General features: G+C 26.2%; 3 protein-coding genes across 3 annotated transcripts; 1 reads left to right on the forward strand and 2 right to left on the reverse strand.

Moving 5' to 3' along the window:
* Positions 1-623: 623 nt before the first annotated feature.
* LOC128956768 (uncharacterized) lies at positions 624-1,953 on the reverse strand. The gene is made up of 2 exons (XM_054302484.1): positions 1,598-1,953; positions 624-1,537 (listed from the first exon to the last, which is right to left on the reverse strand). Exons 1-2 carry the CDS (start codon positions 1,649-1,651, stop codon positions 698-700), a joined length of 894 nt encoding a protein of 297 aa, XP_054158459.1. The 5' UTR covers positions 1,652-1,953; the 3' UTR covers positions 624-697.
* A 3,024-nt stretch (positions 1,954-4,977) lies between these two features.
* Positions 4,978-7,350, forward strand: LOC128956764 (uncharacterized). The gene is made up of 7 exons (XM_054302478.1): positions 4,978-5,262; positions 5,437-5,541; positions 5,700-5,936; positions 6,051-6,146; positions 6,261-6,962; positions 7,179-7,203; positions 7,282-7,350. Exons 1-7 carry the CDS (start codon positions 4,998-5,000, stop codon positions 7,298-7,300), a joined length of 1,449 nt encoding a protein of 482 aa, XP_054158453.1. The 5' UTR covers positions 4,978-4,997; the 3' UTR covers positions 7,301-7,350.
* A 157-nt stretch (positions 7,351-7,507) lies between these two features.
* LOC128956693 (uncharacterized) lies at positions 7,508-9,168 on the reverse strand. Its single transcript, XM_054302408.1, has 5 exons — positions 8,827-9,168; positions 8,518-8,640; positions 8,203-8,359; positions 7,754-8,141; positions 7,508-7,511 (listed from the first exon to the last, which is right to left on the reverse strand). Exons 1-5 carry the CDS (start codon positions 9,166-9,168, stop codon positions 7,508-7,510), a joined length of 1,014 nt encoding a protein of 337 aa, XP_054158383.1.
* Positions 9,169-21,543: the final 12,375 nt, after the last annotated feature.

Below are 21,543 nucleotides of genomic sequence, written 5' to 3' on the forward strand. Positions count from 1 at the left end.
TCTCTCTCTCTCTCTAAAAAAATAATTAACTATTTAATAATTATAAACTATTTATAATATTTAAAAATTAAATTTTTATTTATTTAATTATGCATCTAATTAAATAACTACCGATATATGTATTACAATGTATTATATGATAACATTTTCAGTATAACCGGTAATAATTTTGTATATAATAATTCGTGTTTACTATAAAACAATATTATAAATTATAATTATAACTTATAATAATTATTACACAAATACAGTAATATGATATTACATGTAAACTAATTTACCGTATATTTAGAGTAGTGAACACAACATATAAAAAAAATTAAGTTCAGGGTTCAGTTAAACCGTACAAATAAATTACTGGTAATTATCTGTTTAAATAAAGTTTAATTATTTAAAAAAAAATTATTTATCTATAAAAATTATTGGAAATAAAACACACATTTAAAAATCAAACAAATAATATACCGATAATTATCTTATATACGGTAATAATAATAATTATTACATTTTTCACACAAACAAACAAAAACTTGTAATCAATTTACAAAATGAAATATTTATGAAAAATATTACACAAAAAAAAACAAGTATTACTACTTAAAAAAATAATTACCGGTACCGGTAAATGACAATTAAAAAATCAATGTATGAATGAATGAATAATAATAATACTAATAAAAGTAAAATCAATTGTTTGTTACAAATTATAACGAAAATTAACAGAAGTTATGAACCGTTTGCTTAGTTCGTCGTTCATATTCTGAAAACCATCGGACAAACAGATCTCTTTGATATGATTGTTGGCAAACTCAGAGCATCGGAGCTCCAGTTCCTCCTGTCCATCGTTGACGGCCTGTTCGTATAGACGACAAATGTTGTCCACTGTTATCGGCGGTGGTAGCGACGGTCGTTGCTGTGGTGGCAATGGTGGCGGCAATCGATAAACGCGACAATCATTACTAACGTTACGGCGGACACCAGCATCACTATTATCATCTCTTTGGACGGCAACACAACGGTCACGTAGTTGCTGTTCGCCGTAAATAATGGCCAATTGTGCCAATTCGGTGCGTAATTGGTCGTCATTGTCGTCGATATCTGGTTCCATACCATACAAGTACTGTACGAATGACCGAAACGCCCGATACGAGTAGTCAGTAATGTGTATTTCGTTGGCAACGGCACCGTACGATCGTTGGCCGCGCAAATGTCGGTCGCAAAACTGCCACAGTTTCGGATTGCGTAACATTAGTATAGTTTTGTGACAATAGATAACCTCTTCGGTGTTACCGTCGTCTTGATTGTTGTCATTGTCTTCATCGTCATCGGCGCCGGTATTGAACACAAATACTAAATCATAATCCGATTGGTTGTCAAATACGAGCGACAATTGTCGGGTAAATATATTGATGGCTATTGAATTTGTGTCCGCTGTGTTGACTGCATCGCCGCCATCAATATATATCCGATTATGATGGCCATCGCGCGGCTGCTGTCGGTGCGGAACACTACCAATGGCGGCGGCGGCGGTGGACATCTGTACGGATAATTGATTGATTAGACGGCAGTTGTTTTTTGTGGACGTTTTATAACTTACATTTGACCGCCGCTGACCACTACTACTACTACTACGGGTATTAGTCGATGACATTCCGATCAGTCTTATCGTTTGGTTTTGTCTATCGGTTGACCGCCCGAAGCCGTTATCCAAACACAACGATAGACAACAATAATAATAATAATTAATAATATATTTTCAACAAAACAATGTATTTTCACAGTTTGTATTGTATTTTATGACATCACGTGTTTGTGAGAGAGATAGAGAGTCATAGACTATAACATTATATGCAATAACAATACTAATCATACATTGACTTTATGTTCACACACACACACACAGACACACATGTCTATTATACATATTATACATATAGTTTATAAATTGGCTTCAATATTGAGCCCCTGAATGGTCACAGAAAAATAATTCACTGTAAATCAATCTCTAGCTTTAACTATGGAATTGTTTGACAAATTGAATCATTGATTGTCATCTATACTGTATTAATATAACTCTGTTGAGTCATACATATACACTGTGTGACCAATAGTTTAAATCAATAAAATTATAGATTAATATAAATACAGTACTACTGTACTGTATATTTTGAAACATATTTATCACTAAACAAACACTTATTATTATTAACAGTATTTTTAATGCATTTTTATTTACTAAATGATTGATTGATTAACTGTTTGTTTGTTTGTTTGACACAAACAATAACATTAGTGACGACACAAATCATACAATTTTATTGTTTTTTATTGATTTATTGATTGATTTTTTTTTGTGTTGAAAACCAATGCCTCGGTATTTGGGAATCAATTTGTTTATTCACGCGGCTATACATCGTAACGAATACGGCGGCGATAGTGGTGGTGGTGGCCATCAATTAGTTGATGATAAACTGGTGGACAACAACAACACAAAGATAACCGATACCGAAGTAATGACGGCTGAAATAGTCGGCGGTGGCGGCCATAGTGGTGGTGGTGGTGGCCATCAATTAGCAAACCAAAAATCGGTGGCCAATAATCAGTTGGACAACAACAACAACATTACCGATACCGAAGTGATGACAGCTGTCATAGTCGTCGGCGGCGCCCGAGTAGACTTAGATAATATTGATGATCATAATTATCCTAATTGCCAGCCAAACGCAAATCGGCCACCAATTGGCAATCCCGAGACCCGGCTATCTTCGCTGATGATGACACAGATGTCATCGTCACGCTATTCGCCGTCGCGATTGACACTTACCGGTCGTCACCGGCAACAGTCGAAACACTTTCGGACACCATTGACTACCGAATCGATCGATGAAATTGTTCGTAATGTAGTGTCCGGTATGAGTCAGCCGACGTCGTCATCAAAGTTACCGATTGTTGCCAACAAATCAGTTGTCCGACCAATTGATAGACAACAACAACAACCAGTGGTTTGGAGTGGCGTTGACTGTCTTAACCAACAAAAACAAGAAGAAGTTAATCGATCGTTGAGTTTCTTACGTAACCAATCAATTGATGTCAATCGACGTTCATCGTCATCCATGTCGTCGACGATAACATCGTTGACACAATTATCACAACAATTGATTGGTCACTCATCGTCGTCGTCATCTTCATCATCAACACCAATGTTAAGTGTCAGTCAAAGCTTTTTAAGTCAATCGCAGCCGTTGTCAATGGCTGTCAAAGACAACGATCGACTAGTAATTAATAGAAAAATTATTGACGAAAATGTGGTCAATAAGGCCACAACTGCTACTACAACTACTGTGCCGTTACCGCAGCCGCCGACTATAATAGATGTTAAGCCAATAGACGTTAATAGAAGATCGACAGTTAGTGACGATGAAAGATATGCCATACCAAAGCTGTTTGGTTTAGCCGATCGTTTAAGACGATTGCGCGATACGACAACACCAGTCGCACCAATGGGCGGAACAGAAAATCTTGTGAAGACAACATCGGATGTCCAAAAGGAAGCGCCGCCACCGCCGCCGATAAAGAGGGTTACTTTTGCCAATGATAACATCATTATCAACAATACCAATACTATCGATACCAACATTCAAGACAATAAACAAAATTCAATTGTTAGCCAATTGGTTCCCAAAGAGAAAGAAATGGCCAATAATTTTAATAAATGTTTGGCAACGAAGAGTTATAACAAGAACGTCAAGAATGAATCAGTGATGTCAACAACTACAACAACAACACCAACAATGAGTGGACAACAAATGTTTGATATCATTGGACACATGTATAAGCAAACAAACAATACATTACCGGTTAGTAGTAATACCGGTAATTATCGATCATATGGTGATTTAAGACCACAAACAGCTATCAAACGACAATCAGTTGTGCGGCGGCTGCAACAACAACAACAGCGTCGGCCACCCAAACGTCAGCACCAATGGATAGCCGCTAATACCAACAAAAATAATAAGACCACCGCTGATGACGACAATCGTATCACTAGTAAATACTTTATGAAAGTTAAACAGGTACGCAATGGTAATGATGATAATGATGATGATAACTCTAGTGATGAAGATATTAAGATATTGGAACCAATTGATGGTTTCATTACAAGCGGCAGTGGCCGAGCATTGACACCGAAAGTGTTTAATCGTATCGATAAATACAACAAATTTTATCGAAATGAGGAATAATTTATAATTAGTTTTCTAATAATTAGTTTATTTTGTAAATTTCAAATACTTGACTAATAAGTAGTTAATTCATTTACTATTAATTATTTAATTGTTATAATTTGTCATTTTTTCATATTTTTTTGTTGTTTACTATATGTTTTATAATTTGTTTAATTATTGATTTTTAATTACCAATAGTTTTTGATAAGTTATTGATAATTTCTATAAATTTGTTTTTGTCTCTAATCTTATTGATTATTTAGATACCGTAACTTGAATTTCATACTTATTTGTAAGCTATAGATAACCAAAACAAAAAAATCATTACCTGTAAACTTTTATAGTATTTTTTACTAAAATTAATCAAAAATTTTATTTAACAAATAATTGATATTAAAAAAAATTATGATAAACATATTGACACTTATAAAAAAATAATAATGTTTTATTCATAAATTTTATAATAAATATTTTTAATACATTACATTACTAATAAGAATATAATAATATTTTAAATTTAGATTTTTTTAAAAATAAATTTAATTAAAAACATTTTATGCTGTTTACGCTATTTAACTATTAATTAATTTAATTAAAAAAATAATTAAAATTCATTTAATATATATTTTACTATAATTAATAATTTGTTTTCTATAAGTATAGTTCATATTATTCAATATGTGTTTTTTATTTATTTTTTATGAATTGATTTATTGATTAATATTATAATAATAAATTGAATAATACTAATATTAATTATTATTAAAAAAAATGGCTCCCATTATGCTATTATCATCATCACTGGCGACAGTAATAATAATATTATTGACAGCCATTGATATACATTGTGTAAAACAACAACAACAACAACCTCAACCTCAACCACAACAACATCCCTGTCCTTGTTTGGCCACAAATGGATCGGTTAGTAATCATCCAACGGTCATTACTAGCGAGGAATGTGCCAAATATGATGGCATTTATTATAGCCAAATACACCATAAATACCGGTGCCAGTGCTGTATATTATATAAAAGTTTGTTCAATTTAAATACTAATAATTATTGTTATATATATATATATCGTTAGATTAATTTTTTATTTTTATTATAATTAGTTAAAAATATTTTTTTAACCAACAAAAATCAATAAATTATTTATTAATATTTTTTGTTTTACAAAAACAATTTTTGTTTTCAACACTACTAAGAGCTGAATGAAAGTTGTAAACCCACTGACCATCACAACAAACAACTGGTGGTCCGCTGCGACACTGGCCTACAGTGTACTGTTGGCCATCAGCAGGTGTGCATAGGTATGGGATATTTTAGGTTAAATTTTTTTTTGTATAAAATATAAATTTTAAATTAATATTCAATCGGGTTTTATCACACACACACACACACACACACACACACACACACACACACACACACCTGAATACGTCCCTCTCCACCCACACACACCCCCCAGAGAAACCACACGTTGAGATCCTATTGAACGAGTCGCTGATGAAGCCGCGCAATGGTAAGACATTTAGGGAACGGCTAAACCAAATGATACGATCGATGTTTGTGTGCGATTGCGGACAAATCAAGTGCAACGATGAGATCACCCAACAAGAGTGCCAGGAGTTTAGGGGATTGTTTGTCGATAAACTAAGTCAGACCCAGGGCTGCCAGTGCTGCGACAGTTGCATAATATCGAGAGGTACTACTACTACTAATACTACTACTACCCAAACCATATACCATATCCTATCCTATCTAATGTTAATAATAATATGTATTTTTTTCAATATTAATAACTTTTGTAAAATAATAGGTCAGTACGAAAAGTGTGGTAATCTAATCAATCGTAACATACAGTTTAACTGTGACACTGGTCTGGTATGTCATCCCTACAAACGTGTTTGTGTCGGTAGGTGTTAAATAAACAAATTTTATATATATATATAACTTAGTTACCCCTTTCATGGGGGAGGGAGGTAGTCAATCGATAAAATACTTATATTTTATTTATTGCTAACTAAAGATAAAAGCGAATTATATCCATCAAAAAGCCAGGGGATAGTCAAGGCTATGGGTTGGGGAGATAGTGGAGGACTAGAAGGAGATGACAGGGAAAGAGTACAGGGATTAAAACAACGACAACAACAACAATCGCTGATCGATAGTCAAGATAAGTATGACAACATGGATGACGATGTTGTCAATGACAAGTATGGCTACAATGGCAATGACGGCATTGGCGCTGCCGTCGGTGTCGACGACATGTATAGCGGTGATCGTCGTCGACCACTATTACGCCGTCGTAAACGAGATGACTCGTCGGCGGCGGCGGCGGTCAGCGAGTCGTCCGATAATGTACAACAAGAAAATGGCCATAGTACCGATGAAACATCGGCGGCGGCCGCTGCGGACGAACATCTTTCGACTACCGAAGCCGGCGATGTGGTTCTGAAAGAAGCGCAATCATCTGATACTAGCGAAGCCGCTGTCGCTGCCGCTGCCGGCGTCGGAGGCGACGGAGATGTGGCCCTTAAAGAACCGGCACCTGTCGACGAAGCTACCGAACCCGATGCCATATTGATGGCTACCGATCCATCGCGTAAGTCGTGGGACACACGACACAGTGTACACCAATCGTTGGCCGCATTTATCAAAGCCTGGAAAGAGGATATCGTTAAGGGAGCCAAACAACTAAGCCATGAATTGGAAACTATAGCCAGAACAGGTATCAATTAATCAATCAATCACACTAACCTAACTAATCCCTACCTACTAGTGCCTACCTATTAACCACTACCTAATAACCACTACCTACTAATGCCTACCTATTAACCCCTACCTACTAACCCTTACCTACTGACCCCATATTTTTTTGTATAATACCCTGTATGTCCCTAACATTAAACTACTTTTTCTCTCTCTCTTTATCTATCGATTACAGAGGCGCCGGCTTCTGATGACAAACGGTATGTATTTAAAAAAAAATATTTTTTGATAAAAATATTATTAATTAATTTAATTAAATTATAATTTTTTTGTTATAGAAAAAATATTCCCAAATAATTTTCTACAATAAATAAATATAATATACGATATGTGTATATTTTTTCTATATATTTATTTACTATAAAAAAAATAATATTATATTTGATTTGATTTTATTTGATTTGTATAAATTACTTATTAAACTTTATATTTATTTTTTAACGAGTTTAATTTTTTTAAACACAATTTTTTAATTAATAAATTTTTTTATTTTTTAACTACAAATTAACTACAAATTGGCAAAAATATGTAATAATAAATATTATATGAATTTAAAAAATATGAATAAACTAATAAATCAACAATTTTTAATTTTGAAAAAAACTAAAATAATTATTAATTAAATTTCATTTCTAATCTAAATTACTAATAGCATCTGATTTTTTTTAAATTTCAAATCCAATACAATATTTTTTTAATTATATAATAGTATCAAAATATTTATCATAGATTTGTATAAAATTTTCAAACAATTGTTTCAATTGGTAGTCATCGGCAGATATATCCAAACAATGTTGTCTTAATATCTGTAGTTCCTGTTTGACAAACCGTTTGCCTTCAGCGCAGATATCCAGCTCGTCGTACACCTGCTTAACCAGTTGGACAGCGCCTGTTGTCGGGTCGTCGCCGCCGCGGCCATAGTTGGCCTCCAATACTGTACGCTGACTATTGTTGGCCAATTGCATGGACTTGATAATCGGCCAGGTGCACTTACCGTCGGCAATATCAGTACTACTATTGTCATCGGTGTCCAAATTTGTCAGGTCGTCCACTATGACGACCAATGTGTTAAACTCGGTCAATACGTTGCCGATAGTGTCCAAGTGGTCGTACGCTATACGTCCCGATGCATACATACCTAGATATATTATTATTATTATTATTATCTAGTTAATTTTTTTGTAATTAAAAATAATAACCTAGCAAAAATGAGTTGATAACAAAATGGCCATCCTTATATTTGTAGATCAATTTGTATCTATCATATGTATAGGTGTCCTCCAAATTGACATTGTGATTGCTAGTACGGGTAGATTTTATGTTCATCAATTGACCCAGGGCTGTTTTTTCAATGCACTTTTTAAAAAATTAAAATTAATTTTTAATATTAGTATTTTTTATTATTATTATTAATAATAATAAACACCAAAAAACCTAATATTATTTAAATATTTATATAACAATTTAAATAAAAATAATTTTCTAAAAAAATAATAATATTTAATATATAATACTTGTTGAATGCAATGAACAATATTCAGATAATTTGGATGATCTTTAAAATAGATGTCTATTATATTGAAAGCACCCGACAATAGGATTGTACTGTCGTTAAGGGCCGACATACCGACATCGGGCTAACAAAAAACAAAAACAATTGATACAAAAATATAATAAATTATAAAAAAATAATAAATTATTTGTTTTTAAACAGTATAACTAATACAGTAATTGTTGATTAGTAGTATACTATACTAATACTAATAGTATATACTAATATTTATGTAAAAATAATTTATTAAATAAATTAACTATTTTTTTACCAAAGTGTGCCAACAGGGCTGTCCATCGCGGCTCGCGGTACCGTCCATGACATCGCCCAGCAAATCAAAGTGGACAGTAGTCAATACTACAGCCCAGGCCAGTGCATAGACCCGCGGCTCGAACTGACGGTCGCCAGGTTTTCGATCCGATAGTACACTGTAGGCGGTAATCAGTATTTCGGCAAAATCGTCAAATTCCCGACGACGGACAACATAGTCGTACATTTGTTTCAATGATGACCGCAATGTTTGGTCAATATCGTCGGCTAACGATTCGTCTAATACGTGATCGATGACCGTATCAAACATTGCCCGAAATTCAGCCAATGCTATGTCAATCATTTCTTAATTTATTTATTTAAATAATAATTTATTTATTTTAATCAACAACAACAACAACAAATAACTTTTAATATTAACTGAATGTTAATTTTTTTAAACAAATATTATTATTTATAAATTTATAATTTTCTAACAATTATTAATTTAAAAAAATTTTTTTTTATTACATTGAGCTAAATAATTTTTATTAAACATGTATTTGTATAAACATATAAACATTTTAATAAAATATATAAATTGTAAATTTTGATAATTTATAATCAATGGTGTAAATACCTTAAATAAATTATTTAAAAAAAAAATTTATGTCAAGTAAGCATTAGTTTTATTTTGTTATTGTTAGTATTGAATACCTTAGTAATGTATAAAATATAATTAAACAGTATTTTACTGTATAGTATAAAAAAAATCATTTAAACTATTTTTTTTACTTTATCATTATCATAAAAATTTTATTTAAAAAAAATATTATTTTTCTCAATATTGATATTCAATTTAGCATAGTAAAATATATAATTAAATCATTATATGAAATTTTTATTTTTTTTATTTGTTAATGTAAATAAAATATTGTTGTTATTATTATTTTTTGTATTAATATTATAATATATTAATAATAATAAATTATTAATATAACAAAAAATGATTATAATAATGTATTATTTAAAAAAAAAAATTAATAATGAAATAAATCTAGAAAATAAATATATTCAAAATTATTTTTATTATTTTTTATAAGTAGTTTTTGTATTAATATTAACATACAGTATATTAATAATAAATTAGTACAGTATATAAAATAGTATAAAAACTTAATATAATATAATAATGAAATAATCCCAAAAAATAAATATTATACTGTATTATATTGAAATATCAAATAAATAAATGATGTTTATATACAAACAATTATCTTATTTTTTATTGCAATTGAATAACAACAACAAAAATTAATTATTTTAAGTACAATAAAATATATATTCAGTATATATATATATATATATATATATATATATATATATATTATAAGTTGATACTGATATTAATTTTACATTTAAGTTTTATTTCATTAATATCTCAAAATAATAATATTTGATGCATGAATTTTTATTAAAAATAATATTATACATTAAATTACTTAAAACAATTGAATGCTAAACATTATTATTATTTAAATAAAATAGTTAAAATAAAAATAATGTTTTCAATTACAAAATTATTTCACTTTATCTATCGTTTTCTTTGTCTGACTGGATGTCTGTATCAGATGTATGCCATCACTGATCTATACATGCGATACGAAACCACTACTGATGTCACATATAAACGCATATCAATTGACTCACTGCCGGCCATAACAATATGTTTTGATAAAAACTTATTCTGGAATACTTCGGGACTAGGGTTGCCAACTAAAATTATTGGAGGAGGAAATATGTTAAATAAAGTTAATGGCAACAACAACATGGTTACTATTGCTAATAATACTAATATAAATAAATCTAAAGTTACCAAACAATTTGCCAATATTAATGGATCGACAACACTATACAATGACAACTACAATCAAATTAAATATGGCAACACTACTACTACCACTACTAATACTAATAATAATCTAGCATGGACAGTTTATTTGAACTCATTGGATCTGGATGAACAATTGCTTAGACTGGATAATCTAGGAAATCATATAAATATTGCCTTAATTAGAAGTATGTTTACATCAAGTAATGGTACTGGCTATTTGGACAGTGATATTGATGGCATACGAAAGGGTAGTCTATCGATAAACGATTGTAACTATTGTATAACTTATTTGCATCAATGGCAAAATGAACCGGATCAATGGTTTGCAGTACGTCCAGGTCAGCAAACAATGGCCTGGCTTGAATTGACTAATAAACTAACTATTAATACAACACTGACCCTGATAGTACATCGACGCCGTAAACGTGTATACAATACACTATACGAACCAAAATCTGTATTGTTTTTAGATAAAGGTTCACAGTTTATACTAAATCATCGTAAGATTATCATAAAAAGGCCTGAATCATCATCATTGCAACAATGTTTACCTATGAATTCAAGTCTAGACGATTGTTTGGCCGAATGTCGTATTCGATCAATTGATATTAGCAAGCTCAAATCATTGTACTATGCTAATATTAGTTCAATTGGCTACTTAAAGCAGCCAGATAGTAAAATTAATGGCCTAGATGATAATAGTAATAATAATAATAATGGTTACTATCAGGGTAAATGTTTCAAACAGTGCTCCAAACTATTAGAGTGTATATCCTATACCTATATTGTATCGGTCGATACCCTGAATACAAAAAGTGATAGTCCTATGAAACATATACTTATTGCTCAGCCATCGGAAGCCGACATCATATATGATATCAAATATAAACTATCAATCGATGAATACCTGTGCCTAATGGCCAGTTGTATTAGTCTATGGTTTGGTCTGTCATTAGTTATGCTAACCGATTATTTTGCTAATTTAGTAAATTATTTGCACTATAATAATAATAAAAATATTATTAATATTTATAATGATAATAATAATTATCATAGATATCGTCAAAATAATTTAATGAATTATAATCAAAATAAAATTATTAAACTTTGTATTACAATTGGCAATATTTTTATTTGTAAAAAATCAAAATCTAATAATAATTTAATTAAGAGATATTAAGATATTAATTATATAAATGTTTTAAAGTTTATTATTTATCTATTTACTATTATTACTTATATTTTTTTAATATAAATTATATTATTTGTTATTTATATAGTTAATTTATTTAGATAAAACATAGTATATTTTGTGTATATATTGAAATATCTTATTAATTAAATAAATTAATTTACTGAATTATTTTATTAATTAATTATTTTTTGTATATTATGAATAAAAATAAATCTATTTATATAATATGTTTTTGTTACTAAATTACTACTATTATTACTATTATTATTATTATTATTATTATTAAATACTAAATTATTATTAAAACTACAGTATAATTAAAAACAACATTTTATATAAAATAAAATATAATAAATTTATTTTTTAAATTAATTATTTAATAATAATAATATTTTTAGTTATTTTGTTTATATTTATAATAAAATAAACTGTCAAAATTAATATATTGAAATCATAAATAAATAAATAATTAACTAAATTTATATGTTTATTGTAAATTATGTAATGTAAAAAATTATATATATTATATATATTAAATAAGTAATACAAGTATAATATTTCATTGAATACTTATATAAGTTATAATTATTACATGTTTAATGTTAATATTATTATTGATTGAATTATAAAACATTATATATAAATATATATATATTTTGTTAAATAAAACAAATTAATCGATAAAATATTTATTTTTAATAATTGTTTATTTATACTAAATAATAGTTTTATGTTTATATTGGTATATAAGTTAAAAAATAGATTATATACAATGGTTTAAAACTTGGACTTATTGGTCAATTCAAATACAAAATAAAATATTTTAATTAACTATAAATGTAAAAATATTATTGTTTTCATTATCTAGAAATATGTAGTAAACATCAGTATTAAAAAATTTATAAATATTTTAATGTAAATATTATTTATAATATTTTATATAACAAAAATATCATAATAATATAAATAATTAAAATATTTTATTACTAACAACATTTTATTACAAATTAAATATTTATCATTTAAAATGTTTATTAAATTTATTAATGTATATACATCTACATAAATAAATTAAATTATTAATATAATAGTAAAATTGTTGTCAATTTAAATTTATATTTACATTAATATATATTTGAAATAAATATTTTCTAAAAATGTTAAAATAACAGAATAACAGAATAAAACATAATATTTTAATATAAAATAATATAAATTATGAATTTACTTTTTTTTAAAAAAAACTAAATTTATAAATGTTTACTATTATACGGATTATATTTAAATATTTATTTTATAGTCTAGACTTAAAGTAATCAATTTTGTTATTTACAATTATTTTATGTATACAGTATATATAAAGAGAGTAAAATAATACTTAATTTTAAATATTATGTTTAAAAGTTATTTATTATTAGTCTAAACAAAATATATAATAAATAGATAAACAGTATACACATTATTCCAACCAAAATATGATTACAATAATAAAATTATTTCAATATATCTATCGTCTACTATGTCTTATGGGATGTCTGTATCAAATGTATATCATATCTGATCTATACATGCGATACGAAACTACCACTGATGTCATGTATAAACGTATTTCCAGCGATTCATTACCAGCTATTACCGTATGTTTTCGCAAAAATCTAATCTGGAATAAAACTAGCGATAAATTAATGGGAAAAAGTTTTACAAAAAAATCATATATAAATTCATATTTAAATAACTTAACTGTTCAGGAACAAATCAAATATGTGGATCAACCAGATAAGCATATTAATATTTATGCTAATGGTTTGATTACATTGAATGCTAAGTTGCGTAGCCAACTGGGACGGCCTGTCTATTCACTGTATAATAACGGTTATTGTATAACTATTTTTCATCAATGGAACAATGAACCGGATCATTTTTATGATATTAATTTACTACATCAACCAATGGCCTGGATCAAACTAGATAATGTAAATACATTGAATGCTACATTATTACTGTTGGTTCATAGACGCACCAGACGATTGTATACAATTGAAGACAATGCCGAATTGATGACCATTTTGGATACCAGTCTAGACGTACAGATAAAGCATAGAAAAATAGTGATAAAACGGCCCGAATTGCTGTACCAACCGGACAAGTGTTTACCGTTCAATCAAACAATTATTGATTGTCTTATTGAATGTCAAATTAAGATCGACAACAATATTTGGTTAACTAATACTAATTTGTTATATTATTCAGATTATAATGGAGTAAATGATAATAATAATACTAATACTAATAATCTTAATAAACTAAACTATTGTAAATCAAAATGTTTGCCATTTGTTAAATGTATTGAATATAAATATATTGTTTCAATGGAGTCATTGGGCAAAATTGCTGACACAAATGGCCAACAGTTTAAACGTATTGTCATTTCATTGCCATCAGAACCGGACACTATCTATACTATTAGATATAGACTAACATTTGATGAGTATATATGTTTAATGGCCAGTTGTGTTAGTCTATGGTTCGGGTTTTCTATTGTTATGTTCACTGAATATTTTAAACAATTGAAAAATGTTATTAATGTTAATAGTATTCATAATACTAATACTAATTTGTATTATTTGAATAATCAATGTTTTACAAAACAAAACAATTATAAACATAAAATTAACAATCAAAAACAATTAAACAATAAAGTTTATCCTAATATTTAAATATTTATAATTGTTTAAATCTTTAATATTTTATATTTATTTTATGTATTATTATTATATAATAATAAACTATTAAACTATTGTTTCATATTTGTAACTTATCATATAATATATTTGATTAATAAATATTAATTACAAAAAATTATATTTATTATAATAACTCGTATTTGAGAAATAAAATTTTTATTAACTTTTTAATAAAAAACACAAAATAGCAACAATTAATACATTAATTTAACTGTAAATAACAATTATATTTTTAAATATTTTTTAAGTGTACTTTTCTTATTCTTATTTTTTAAATGAATTAKTTTTAATTATACATTTTAATAGAAATCATTATTAATTATATTATAATTCATAAAATTTATTAATAAGTAACATACAAAAAATAAATTTTTATTTTCATTATAATAAACAGGTAATAAAATATAATGTTAAAATTATAAATAGATGCCAATAAAATTATTATTACGTTTTAAATGATATATTTATTTTAATCAATATCATAATAAGTTATATATATATATATATATAGCAATTTGCAGAAATGTTTATTTCATTAATTTAATTGAAATAAAAAACATTTTCTTATAATTACAAAAAAACATATAAAAAATTAATTTTTTATAATGTTATAAAATATTATTTATATATATATAGTTAATTAATAAAATATGTGTCAAATTTAATAATAATATATAATCTAAATTTATCAAATAATCTTCTAACTATTTGATAAATAAATTATTTTTATTTTATTTATTATAATATTATGTTTTATTAAAATTAAAAATACAATAAAATTTAATAATTTTTTTATCAGTTACTCCTTAATAGTAAATATTTGTATTATATTGTATTATAACAAAATACAGTATGATTTCAATAATAAAATTATTTCAATATATCTATCGTCTACTATGTCTTATGGGATGTCTGTATCAAATGTATATCATATCTGATCTATACATGCGATACGAAACTACCACTGATGTCATGTATAAACGTATTTCTACCGATTCATTACCAGCTATTACCGTATGTTTTCGCAAAAATCTATTGTGGAATATAACTAGTGATAAATTATTATTATTATTATTGGAAAACATTACAAACCAGTTGAGAATGCTAAAAAGCATTTCCATACGAACTCCTTATCCAAAGTAAATTTTACTGATGTTGGGTATCAAATGATTTAGTATGACAAAATAAACTCAACTATAGTCATGTGAGTTATCAAATGATTCAGTATGACAAAATAAACTCAACTATAGTCATGTGTGGTATCAAATGATTCAGTATGACAAAATAAACTCAACTATAGTCATGTGTGGTATCAAATGATTCAGTATGACAAAATAAACTCAACTATAGTCATGTGTGGTATCAAATGATTCAGTATGACAAAATAAACTCATTTTTAATTCTCTACAAAATTCTTAACGTTAAAATTTTTAACTAATTTTTTTCTTTGACCATTTTTTCTATCTTCCCGAAGAGATATCAAAATTTTAAAGCATATTTTTTATGCTTGTTTTTGATGCTTTATTCAAATCTATACTCAAAAATTTTTACCTAATATTTTTTTGACTGGCCGCCATTTTCTCTATGTTCCCGAAGAGATATCAAAATTTTAATGCTGATCCCTTATACCTTATTTTTGATGCTTAATCCAAATCTGAAGTCAAAATTTAAAAATTCAATAAAAAGCGGACGGACGGAAGGACATATAGAATTCAGATACGTACTCCTTTCAGGAGTTCGTGAAAATACATATATCAAATATTTAAATAACTTAACTGTACAGGAACAGATACAATATGTAGATCAACCAGACAAACATATTACTATTAATACAAGCGGTTTGAATACATTGAATGCTAAGTTGCGTAGCCAACTGGGACCGGCTGTCTATTCACTGTATAATAACGGTTATTGTATAACCATGTTTCATCAATGGAACAATGAACCGGATCGTTTTTATGATATTAATTTACTACATCAACCAATGGCCTGGATCAAACTGGATAATGTAAATACATTGAATGCTACATTATTACTGTTGGTTCATAGACGCACCAGACGATTGTATACAATTGAAGACAATGCCGAATTGATGACCATTTTGGATACCAGTCTAGACGTACAGATAAAGCATAGAAAAATAGTGATAAAACGGCCCGAATTGTTATACCATCCGGACAGGTGTTTACCGTTCAATCAAACAATTATTGATTGTCTTATTGAATGTCAAATTAAGATCGACAACAATATTTGGTTAACTAATACTAATTTGTTATATTATTCAGATTATAATGGAGTAAATGATAATAATAATACTAATACTAATAATCTTAATAAACTAAACTATTGTAAATCAAAATGTTTGCCATTTGTTAAATGTATTGAATATAAATATATTGTTTCAATGGAGTCATTGGGCAAAATTGCTGACACAAATGGCCAACAGTTTAAACGTATTGTCATTTCATTGCCATCAGAACCGGACACTATCTATACTATTAGATATAGACTGACATTTGATGAGTATATATGTTTAATGGCCAGTTGTGTTAGTCTATGGTTCGGATTGTCTATTGTTATGTTTACTGAATATGTTAAACAAATGAAAAATGTGATTAATTATAATTTTTTCATAAATAATAATAATAATACAAATAATAATACTAAAAATATTATTAATTTTTACACTAATCAGTATTTTACTAAACAAAATAATCAAAATAAATTAATCAAAAACAATGATAGATTAAATAATAGAGTTTACCCTAAATTTTAAATACATATATAATAGCATAATATTATATTACTTTGTAAATATTTTTATGTTTATATTATTACTTAATGTTTTTAAACTCTATTGTTAAACTCTAACTTTAATTAAAAATATTTTTGTTTAATAAGTTTAATAAATTTTTTGATTATTATTTTTTGATTATAATTTATTTTCACATTTATAAAATATTGCTTTATATTTGTAATCTTATAATATTATATATAAATATAGTTTAATAATAAATATTAATTTATTTTAATAATTACTACAAGTCTCATGAAATAGTTAATTAACTAATCAATATATTCTAATAAAAATTGAAACTATTATATTAATTATTTATAAATTATTTATAAATTAAAAAATATTACATAATTAACTAATTATTATTAGTATGTAATAGATTTTTTCTAAAAAAACAAAATAATTAAGATATTTAGATAAATAATTATTTAGTCAATAAATATAGAAAATAAAGTAATTACTTCAACAATTTTTTAAGATTAATATGCGAAATAAATATAATTAACATAAAAATAAAATAGATTAACCTAAATAAAAAAAAATATTATTATTAGTAAACAATAATAATTTAGTTAATTGTTTGACATTATTTAATTACCACAAATTATAGTGTACAAAATATTTATTATAAGAAAAAATTGATAAACAAATTAATTAGTAAATTAATTATTTATAAATACTATTTTTTTTAATTTGTTGTATACAAATATATTTTTATTTTCACATAACTGTGTGATTCAAATACAATACAACAATAACAACAAAAATGTTTGTAATTTCAAAATTATTATTATATATCTATCGGTTTCTATGTCTTACGGGATGTCTGTATCAGTTATACACCATTACTGATCTATATATGCGATACGAAACCAATACTGATGTCACGTATAAACGCATATCCATTGACGCACTGCCGGCCATAACAATATGTTTTGATAAAAATTTATTCTGGAATACTACCGGACTAGGGTTGCCAACTAAAATTATTGAAGGAGGCAAAGTTAATGGCAACAATGGCAACACTATTAATACTACTACTAATAATAATCTAGCATGGACAGTTTATTTGAACTCAATGGATCTGGATGAACAATTGCTTAGACTGGATAACCTAGGAAATCATATAAATATTGCCTTAATTAGAAGTGTGTTTACAACAACAACATCAAGTAAAGGTACTGGCTATTTGGACAGTGATATTGATGGCATACAAAAGGGTAGTCTATCCATAAACGATTGTAACTATTGTATAACTTATTTGCATCAATGGCAAAATGAACCGGATCAATGGTTTGCAGTACGTCCAGGTCAGCAAACAATGGCCTGGCTTGAATTGACTAATAAACTAACTATTAATACTACCGTAACCCTGATAGTACATCGACGCCGTAAACGTGTATACAATACACTATACGAACCAAAATCTGTACTGTTTTTAGAAAGAGGTTCACAGTTTCTACTAAATCATCGTAAGATTATCATAAAAAGGCCTGAATCATCATCATTGCAACAATGTTTACCTATGAATTCAAGTCTAGACGATTGTTTGGCCGAATGTCGTATTCGATCAATTGATATTAGCAAGCTCAAATCATTGTACTATGCTAATATTAGTTCAATTGGCTACTTAAAGCAGCCAGATAGTAAAATTAATGGCCTAGATGATAATAATAATAATGGTTACTATCAGGGTAATTGTTTCAAACAGTGCTCCAAACTAATAGAGTGTATATCCTATACCTATATTTTATCGGCCGATACCCTGAATACAAAAAGTGATAGTCCTATGAAACATATACTTATTGCTCAGCCATCGGAAGCCGACATCATATATGATATCAAATATAAACTATCAATCGATGAATACCTGTGCCTAATGGCCAGTATTATTAGCCTATGGTTTGGATTTGCTATTGTTTCCATCACTGACTATATTAAACAATTGAAAACTTTTATTATTAGTAATTATAATAATAATAATTTGTCAATTAATACAACTAATAATTTATTTATAAAAACTTACAATAGAAAAAACACTAATAGAAATAAACTAATCAAACATAATGTTAAAATTAATAATAATAATAATAAAGTTCATACTAATACTAAATCAAATTTGTAAATTTAGTCTATTAGTGTAAATTAAAAAAATATTACTTTAAAATTATGTCTTATTAATTTCATTGTTATATATTTATATATTATAATTACTAATTATTAATAATTTTATTTTAAAAAATTACTGTAATTAAATTAAAATATTTGTAAATTAATTATTTGTTTTATTTATGAAAACAATTTTATGTATTTCTCAAGTAATATATTATTAAATAATAAAAATATAATTGTTTTTATTAAATTATAAAAATTATATATTCACATATATATATATATATATATATATATATATAATATATTGATTATTTTTAGAAATATTTATTTTAAACAATTTAACATTATTTTACAAATACTTTTATAATTAATATCAGAATTAAATATTTTATACTAATTTTATTTAGTAACCTATTTAAACAATTATATTTACTAAAAATTAAAATTGATAAATTAGTTCAGTTATAATATGGAATCACTTTAAAAAAATAATTATTATAAAAATATTATAATATATTATAAAATAAATAATAACTATTTAGTAATATTCATTTTTTTGTTGTTTTATATTTTAAAATACAATAGAATAAATTATTTTTTATATATAAGCTATTAAACAATTAAATATTCAGTATTATTAAAAATAATTAAATATTCAGTATTATTAAAAAAAATTAAATATTCAGTATTATTATTAAAATAATAAAATAAATCTATATATTATACATGTATATGAAAAAATATAAATTTAATAATACTTAATAAAATAATGAGTGTTTCAATTTACTAACAATATTACCAAAAAAATCAATTGACATACAAAGTATAAAAACTCTAAATGTTTTTAAAAAATTATTTTAAAAATTTTGAAATAACTGACTTTTTAATTCAATTGTTTGATATATATATTCAATAAAATATAAAATATGAAACATATTTGTTATCAATAAATTATTATTAATCACAAATACTGTTTATGTTTATTGAAAAATAATATTGTTTTCAAATACGCTGTCTATTATTAAAGTAAATACTAATAATAATAATTATTTAAAAAAAGTAAAATAACTGTTTATTTTATTGAATTTTATATTTAATTAATTTAATTATAATTCAGTCATTAAAAAATATATTTAAAGCAATTTATTTAAAATTATTTTTATAGATTTGAAATAAATTATTACTAATTAAAAATTATTATTATTATTACTATTACAATGAAAAAAATGTTTTCAATTTCCAAAATAATTCATTATATCTATCGTTTTGGTTGTTTGATTGGATGTCTGTATCAAATGTCAACCATCACTGAACTATACATGAGATATGAAACCACTACTGATGTCTCATATAATCGTATATTGAATGAAACATTACCCGCTATTACCGTATGTTTTCCGAAAAGTTTATTATGGAAGCAAAGTACTGGAAAATTACGGGAAAATTTCAATAATAATTACAACAACTATCGACTAACAATTGATAAACAATTTGAATTATTAGATAAACCAACCGATCATATTGATGTTATTTTTGTTGCAACAATTGATAATCAATTAGTAGAAAAAATTCAACATGGTAATTATTCATTGAATAATGGTCTAGGTTGTTTAACCTATTTTCATCAATGGTCAAATGAACCGGATCAATTGTACATGGTTGATTTACGATTCAAATTGATGGTCAAATTGAAATTGTTTAACAATAGGTCAATGAATAGTTGGATTTATTTAATTTTACATAAACGAACTAGGCGAATTTATTTTATTGATAATACAACATTTATTACTATTAACACTAGAAATAAATCTATTGAAATAGACCACAGAAAAGTAGTTATAAAACGACCCAAATTGCGGTCCAATTTGGCTAATGATAAATGTTTAACAAAAAATATAACATTTGCCGACTGTTTAACATATTGTTTGACATTTAAAATGAATAAAAATGTTTATTTATATTATAGAGATATGAATGATAATAATACTAATAGT

The sequence above is a fragment of the Oppia nitens genome, unplaced genomic scaffold, assembly GCF_028296485.1.
Source record: "Oppia nitens isolate AA-2021 unplaced genomic scaffold, nextdenovo-longstitch-racon4-pilon3 scaffold32_pilon_pilon_pilon, whole genome shotgun sequence".
In the NCBI taxonomy this organism is placed as follows: Eukaryota; Metazoa; Arthropoda; class Arachnida; order Sarcoptiformes; family Oppiidae; genus Oppia; species Oppia nitens.